At 41.8% G+C, this 8056-nt stretch overlaps 1 protein-coding gene across 1 annotated transcript; it reads right to left on the minus strand.

The window, feature by feature from the left end:
- Positions 1-1356: 1356 nt before the first annotated feature.
- Positions 1357-3183, minus strand: LOC104119731 (glycine-rich protein-like). The gene is made up of 2 exons (XM_033652420.2): positions 3023-3183; positions 1357-1755 (listed from the first exon to the last, which is right to left on the minus strand). Exons 1-2 carry the CDS (start codon positions 3135-3137, stop codon positions 1517-1519), a joined length of 354 nt encoding a protein of 117 aa, XP_033508311.1. The 5' UTR covers positions 3138-3183; the 3' UTR covers positions 1357-1516.
- Between the last annotated feature and the right edge of the window lie 4873 nt (positions 3184-8056).

Genomic DNA, 8056 nt, shown 5'->3' on the forward strand with positions numbered 1-8056 from the left:
AGAAGCTCATGATTTGTATTACCAGTCCTTGGAGATGTATAAGACTTAGATAACTCCTTTATTAAATTATGTTATTAAATTAATTGAAAATGGGAAATCGTTAATTAGATTACCTAACGGGATGGGTTAGTTGCCATCACGACTAGTGAATTTCGGGTCGTGACATGGACACACTGACACACCATATTCAAGGGGAGGTTCCATGGAATATGTTATTCGTTGATGATATAGTTCTGATTGATGAGACGCGGGGCAATATTAACGAGAGGTTGGTGGTTTGGAGACGGACCTTTGAGTCTAAAGGATTCAAGTTGAGTAGGACTAAGACTGAATACATGGAGTTCAAGTTCAGCGGTGTGCGGGGTGAAGCAGACATGGACGTGAGGCTTGACTCTCAAGTCATCCCCAAGAAAGGGAGCTTCAAGTACCTGGGGTCGATTATTCAGGGGGATGTCACGCGGACATGGACATGGACATGTCACGCACGGTATATAGGTGGGGTGGATGAAATGGAGGCTAGCATCTGGTGTCCTGTGTGATAGGAAGGTGCCTCCGAAACTTAAAGGAAAGTTCTATAAAGCGGTGGTTAGGCCTGCCATGATATATGGGGCAGAGTGTTCGCCAGTCAAAAATTCTTATACCTAGAAGATGAAAGTTGCGGAGATGAGGATGCTGAGATGGATGTGCGGACACACTAAGCTAGATAAGATTAGGAATGAAGATATTCGGGTGAAGGTGGGCGTGGCTCCCATGGAAGACAAGATGCGGGAAGCTAAGCTAGAAGGTTCGGGCACGTGAAGAGGAGAAGCCTGGATGCACCGGTAAGGAGTTGTGAATGGCTGGCCTTGACGGGTATGAGAAGAGGTAGAGGGAGACCTAAGAAATATTAGGGAGATTTAATCAGACAGGACATGATAGGATGCAGATTTCCGAGGACATGGCCCTCGATAGGAAGTTATGGAAGTTGAGCATTAGGGTTGTAGATTAGGAGATAGGAGACTAGTATGTTAGTATTTTGTTTTAGGCTGCTAATGGCTCCAGTTGTGTTCTTAATACTTCATTAGGGTCGTAAGTTAGGCTGTAGTATGTTTAGTGGCCCTTTGTGTACATATTATTCCCTTGTGTTTGTAGTACTGTGCCTTTATTACTGCTTAGTGCTACTACTTTGCTCTCTATTTTCTGGTTATTGTGTTGCTGGTGTTATCTTTCTGGATTCCGTTGCTGTTACCGATATACTGTCTCTTTCCTTTTTGTGCCGAGGGTCTACCGGAAATAGCCTTTCTACTCCTCCGGAGTAGGGGTAAGGTCTGCGTATACACTACCCTCCCCAAACCCCACTTGTGGGATCTCACTGGGTTGTTGTTGTTGACTTAACTTTATTCATAACTTGTTACAACAAGCTCTAAAAAGCTGCAAGATCATTACTATTACATCTTGAGGCTTTACAAAGTACAAAGGTTTTATATATTGCTCCACATGATGATACGTTGTGAGGCTTAGCTTCAATATAGTGACCTTATCCATGGATGGCCTCACCTTTGTAGGAGCAGCACCTGTAATTCCGGCGGCCGCAGCAACCATAGCGGCAGTATCCTCCGCATCCACGTCCACCGCCAGGATAGACACCACCACCACGGCCTCCATCAGGATATCCGCCACCAGGAACGGGGTATCTGGCGGCAGGGTATCCGGCAGGGTATCCTCCACCACCGTATTGAGCTTCATGTACTTCATTCTTGTTATTGGATTTCTTTGCTGCATCAATTGTGAAAATAAGAATGTTGTTCTTTAACTGCTTTATTAGTCTTCCTTTTTTTTAGCTTATTATGTGATCCTAACACAGAATTACGTAGAAAATATGTAATCCATAAAGTTGTAAGATTTATGATTATATTTTATAAGGTTTAAAATATGTTATCCTAGTATGAGTTATCCTAGGGTTATTATCCCACCCTCCCATAGAGATAAAAATAATATTGCAATCCCGGGATAACTAATTACGAGATCAGTTATCCCATGATATTATCCCAACCAAACGTGATATAAACTTATTTCAAATTTAATCCCTGAATTAAGTATCCATTATCCCTTATACCAAACGACCCCTAGGAGTCTTGGTCCAGAGGCGTATCTAGGTCCTAGGATATGGGTTCGTGTGAACCCATACTCCTCTCATTAAATCATACTCCTTCTGTTCCAGTTTATGTGAACCTATTTTCTTTTTGGTATATTTCAAAAAGAATGACTCATTTCTAAATTTGGAAACAATTTAGGTTAAACATCAAATTCTACCCTTAATGAGATGCTTTTATAACCACACAAATACGGCGGGCCCCTTTTTGACTTGTTTAGGACCACAAATTTCAAAAGTCTGTCAATTTTTCTTAAACTTTATGCCCGGTTAAATAGGTTCACATTAATTAAAACGGAAGGAGTATATAACAATAGTATAGTTCTTGAAAAGTACCTAATTATATGTGTGTGAACTCATGCTCAAAGACTCTTATGGTACAATAATTGCACCTCTACGTGAAATTGATGGTTCAAATCTCACTTCGGGCGGTCTTATTTTTGGAATGGAATATAGATATAAACGTGAAAATCACTAAAATTTTAAAAAGAATATAATTTTGAACCTATAATTTCAAAAATATAAATAAAGTTAAGCACGTCAAATGTAAATTTTAAATCCACCTCTTTATAATAGTGCATACATTCTCTTGAAATCTAGACCCGCCTCTGTCTTGTCAAGCTAACATTAGTAAAGGTTACAGATCCACAAATACAATTGTAATTAATGTATTGTGTTATTATTATCCTAGTAATTATACACCTTAGTAAATATGTGGTAATTTCAAACTACAGTTTAGGTACCTACTTCTTTTAATGGGGTTTAAATAATATCGTTATGACACGTTAAACTCTCATTGGAAAGGTTAAATAATTTCACTTAATAAAAATAAGGCAACATTGAATTAAGTAGAGAATTGAACATACATGCAAATAATGAGAGGGTTCTTACAGTCCTCTTCTGAAGTGGTGGAAGTCTCAGCCAACTCCCTAGCTAAAACCTCAGAGCTTATCATTACAAAAATGGCCAAACAAAGGCCAAGAAACAGAAATGCCTTGGAACCCATCTTTTGTTAAAACTTAGTTATGATAATTGAAATTGAAGGATGGAGAAATTGATGCATTCTTCGGCTCTATTTATAGTAAGATTTGAGTACATAACTTTGATTGAATAGAAAGGTATTAATTTCTGAGGGGACCAGTATTTAGTTGGTAGGTGAGCAGAGTGAAGAATTCACATTTGAGTTCTAAAAAGATATTTACATAACTCCTAGTATACACTAACGGTGTATATATTTTTTGCATTATCAGGGCTCTATTTACGTTAATATTTCGAAAAAGTGCAAGATGAGAAACCCCTACATTATAGAAGATGGGGTATTTAATTAAATTTATGTGGTGTAGTTTATTAGGCGTAAAATTTTAAGAAAGAAATATTAATGACTTTTGAAACTTATCATCTTAAACATGCGACAAATTTTTGTAACTATAAATGTATTGTTAAAGAAAAATAAGAATTTAACGTTAAATTATGTTGGAAAAATATTGGATTATGGAGAATAAGATTTAGCTTGAGGCGTGTCAGGTACACTGTTCTTAAGAATATTTCGCCCACACCGTGATGAATAATATTAAACGTATCCCCCAAAATTTAACAAGCTCTTCTAGTATAACTAGGAGGAGAAACAACAAAGATTAATGAGCAGAAAACTCAGCACAAAACAAAAGGGAAGAAAAGTTTTTAACTCTGTTCACTCTATTCCAACATGAAGACAAAGAGGTATATATAGTCTAAAAGAGAAGTAGACTATCTGTTCCGTATTACAGACTATTCAAAGAAGTAGACCATCAGAATCAGAAACGTTCAATCCATAAAGGTTATTCCAAAATACGTTAAATCTTAAGCCATTAAGATTGGTCCATTGACTTTTCAATACTAACGGACAAATCCATACTAATGAGCATTCAGTTGTCTGATTTATTGTGTCCCAATTGAATTCAAAAATAAATTAATTTTCTGTTACAAATATATTCAAAATAATTACTATAATAAAGACTCATTAATATAATATTAAGAAAAAGAATCTACACATAGTTTTGGAATAATTCTTTTTGAGATATCAAAATAATTTTTCTATCAAATTATTCTTAAATTATAAGGACCCGGCCGGTCGTTTTGAGAGTTATAGCCTCGTTTTCCTCATTTCTGCTTCCTTTTGTGCTTTTCAGCTATATTATGATAGATCGGGTTAGTTGGTTCGGGTCCGGGGTGGTTTCGCAGTGGATTGAGACACCTAGTCTCTAAAGTAGAAGCTTAAGATGGAAAAGTCAATCGGGCGTTGACTTGTGTGTAAACGACCTCGGATTTGAATTTTGATGGTTGTGTTAGCTCCGTTAGGTGAATTTGGACATAGGAGCGCGTTCGGAATATGATTTGGAGGTCCGTGGTAGAATTAGGCTTGAATTGGCGAAAGTTAGAAGTTTGGCGATTTTGACCGGCAGTGAAAATTTTGATATTGTGGTCAGATTGGATTTCCGGAAGTTGGAGTAGGTTCATGGTATCATTTCAGACCTGTGTGCAAAATTTGAGGTCATTCGGACGTGATTTGGTAGGTTTCGGCATCGTTGGTGAATTCGGAAGTTTAGAAGTTCTTAGGCTTGAATCCGGGGGTAATTTGGTGTTTTGATGTAGTTTTGAGTGATTCGAAAGTTCGACTAAGTTCGTATGATGTATAGGATTAGTTGGTATATTTGGTTGAGGTCCTGGGGGCCTCAGGCGTGTTTCAGATGCTCAACGGGTCATTTTTGGACTTAGGGAGTTGGCAGATTTTCTGGCGTTATTGCAGACATTTTTCTTCATCGCGTCCGCGAGGGAGATCTGGCGAATGCGTGGAGTAGGCAGCATTCGCGAAGAAGAAGTGAGGCAGCAGTGGAGTTTGAGTGTTACTCTTTGTGGTCGTGTGAGGACACTCCCTCGTATCTTCCTTTAGTTGTATTTAGCTATTTTCCAGACTATGTTAGTCTCGATATTGTCAGACAAATTGTAGTAGATGCTCATGACTAGTGACACCCCGATGTCGGGCTTTTTTCCGCACTTTTGTTTTGATTTGAACTCCTTTACGAAGGTGTTTATGTTAAATAGCCTTGAAATTATCTTTAAAATGAAAATATCAGTTTGTTGTGAAAATGAGTCGGCTTGCCTAGTTCCACGATTGGCGCCATCACGACAAGGTTAGTTTGGGTCGTGACAAGTTGGTATCAGAGCCTAGGTTACATAGGTCTCACGAGTCATTAGCGGGTTTAATAGAGTCTTGCGGATCGGTACAGAGACGTCTGTACTTATCTTCGAGAGGCTGCATAACCCTTAGGAAACTCCACATTCTTGAATTGTTGTCGTGCGAATCTGTTGATTCTAGTAACTAAACTTCTTTTGTTTCATTCTCTCATATATGGTGAGGACTCGCACTACCGAATGGGAGGACCAGCCACCAGTACCACCAGCCATGGCAGTTGGGACAGTACCTGCAGAGCCAGTAGTTACCCCAGATCAGGATCAGATCCCAGTTGTTGATGCCCCAGCTCAAGCACCACTTATGCCTATTGTGATTCCAGTCCTTCAGGAGTCCCTAGCTTAGATTCTGACAGTGTGTACCGGCCTTGCTCAGGAGGTCTCTATCTCGACGGCCACATCCACCTCTCAAGCAGGGGGAGGCACTCAGACTCCCGCCACTCGCACACCCGAGCAGGTTGTTCAGGGACTCCAAACACCGGGTGCACCACTAGCCCAGCCGGTTGCAGCTGCTCAGGACTATGTGGTTCCTGTTATGCTTGAGGATGATCAGCATAGGTTGGAGAGGTTTGGGAGACTCTAGCCTCCACCTTTCAATGGCACGGAGAGAGAGGATGCCCAGGACTTCTTGGACAGGTGTCAGAGGATACTCCGTACATCTGGTATTCTGGAGACTTGTGGGATCTCATTCACTACTTTTTCAGTTTTCGGGGGCTGCACTCAGTTGGTGGGAGACTTACGAGAGGCGTAGGCCTGTTAGCGCAGCATCCCTTACTTGGCAGCAGTTCTTCATAGTCTTTTTGGATAAATTCGTGCCTCAGTCCCGCAAAGAGGAGCTGCGTAGACAGTTTGAGCAGCTTTGCCAGGGTGATATGTCTGTGACACAGTATGAGATGCGGTTCTCCGAGTTGGCCTGTCATGTGATCTGGTTGGTTCCCACAAACCAAGAGAGGATCAGGAGGTTTGTAGATGGCCTCGGTTTTCAGCTTCGGTTGCTTATGACCAGAGAGAGTGTCTAGTGCTACTTTTGATGAGGTTGTCGGCATTGCTCGATAGATTGAGATGGTTCGCAATTGGGAGAGGGTTGAGAGGGAGGCCAAGAGGCCTCGTGGTCAGGGTGGATTCAGTGGTGCTCCTCATGGGGGTCAGTTCCAGCATGGCAGAGGCCGTCCATTCAGGCATGCTAAGTTGGCTCGTCCAGTTCACCTTGGTGCTTCATCGGGCCATAGTTATCACAGTTCTCATCAGGGCCACTCATCACATAGTGCCCTCCCATCCCAGAGTTCGTCCCGTGCTCCATCAGTTCAGGGCTCCTCCAAGCCAGGTTCTTCTACCAGTTATCTCAGTGCTAGGGGTTCCCTTCAGTCCCCGCCACCAGCACTAGGGAGTTATTTTGAGTGTGGGGAGTTTGGGCATATATGGAGGCAGTGTCCTCGTCGTCATGGAGGTCTATCTCCGTAGAGGAGTGAGCCTTCCACTTCAGCACCAGTTACTTCACCACCTGCCAAGTCAGCTAGGGGTCGCCCTAGAGGGGGAGGCATATCAGGGGGTGGCCAGGCCCGTTTCGATGCCCTCCCTGCCAAACCAGATGTTATTGCTTCAGATGTTGTGATTACAAGTATTGTCTCAGTTTGTCACAGAGATGCCTCTATATTATTTGACCTTGGTTCCACTTATTCATATGTTTCCTCGTATTTCGCTCATTTACTGGATATGCCCCGTGAGTTTTTAGTTTCATCTGTTCATGTATCTACTCCTGTGGGCGATACTATTGTTGTGGACTGGGTATATCGGTCATGTGTGGTGACTATTGGGGATTGGAGAACCGAGTAGACCTTTTGCTGCTCAGCATGGTTGACTTTGATGTGATATTGGGTATGGATTGGTTAACTCCATGTCATGATATTCTAGATTGTCATGCTAAGACCTTGACGTTGGCGATGTCGGGATTTCCGAGGGTTGAGTGGAGCGGTTCTATAGACTATGTACTAGTAGGGTGATATCATATTTGAAGGCTCATCAGATGGTTGAGAAGGGTTATCTATCCTATTTGGCTTTTGTGAGGGATGTTAGTGTAGAGACTCTTTCCATTGATTCTGTTCCGGTGGTACGTGCTTTTCCGGATGTGTTTTCTGCAGACCTGCCGGGCATGCCGCCTGATAGGGATATTGACTTTGGTATTGATTTGGTGCCGGGCACTCAGCCCATTTCTATTTCATCGTATCATATGGCACCGGCGGAGTTCAAGGAGTTGAAGGAACGACTTCAGGAACTCCTTGATAAGGGGTTTATTCGGCCTAGTGTGTCACCTTGGGGTGCATCAGTTCTATTTGTAAAGAAGAAGGATGGTTCCACGAGGATGTGCATTGATTACAGGCAGTTGAACAAGGTCACAGTCAATAACAAGTATCCTTTGCCTCGTATTGATGATTTATTTGACCAGCTTCAAGGAGTGAGGGTGTTCTCCAAGATTGATTTGAGGTCCGGGTATCACCAACTGAAGATTCGGGATTCGGATATTCGTAAGACAGCTTTCAGGACCCGTTATGGCCATTTTGAGTTCTTGGTGATGTCTTTTGGGCTGACCAATGCCCCAGCAACGTTCATGCATCTGATGAACAGTGTATTCCAGCCCTATTTGGACTCATTTATTATTGTATTCATTAATGACATCCTGGTGTACTCTCGTAGCCAGGA

This window comes from Nicotiana tomentosiformis, chromosome 9 (genome assembly GCF_000390325.3).
Source record: "Nicotiana tomentosiformis chromosome 9, ASM39032v3, whole genome shotgun sequence".
Classification (NCBI taxonomy): Eukaryota; Viridiplantae; Streptophyta; class Magnoliopsida; order Solanales; family Solanaceae; genus Nicotiana; species Nicotiana tomentosiformis.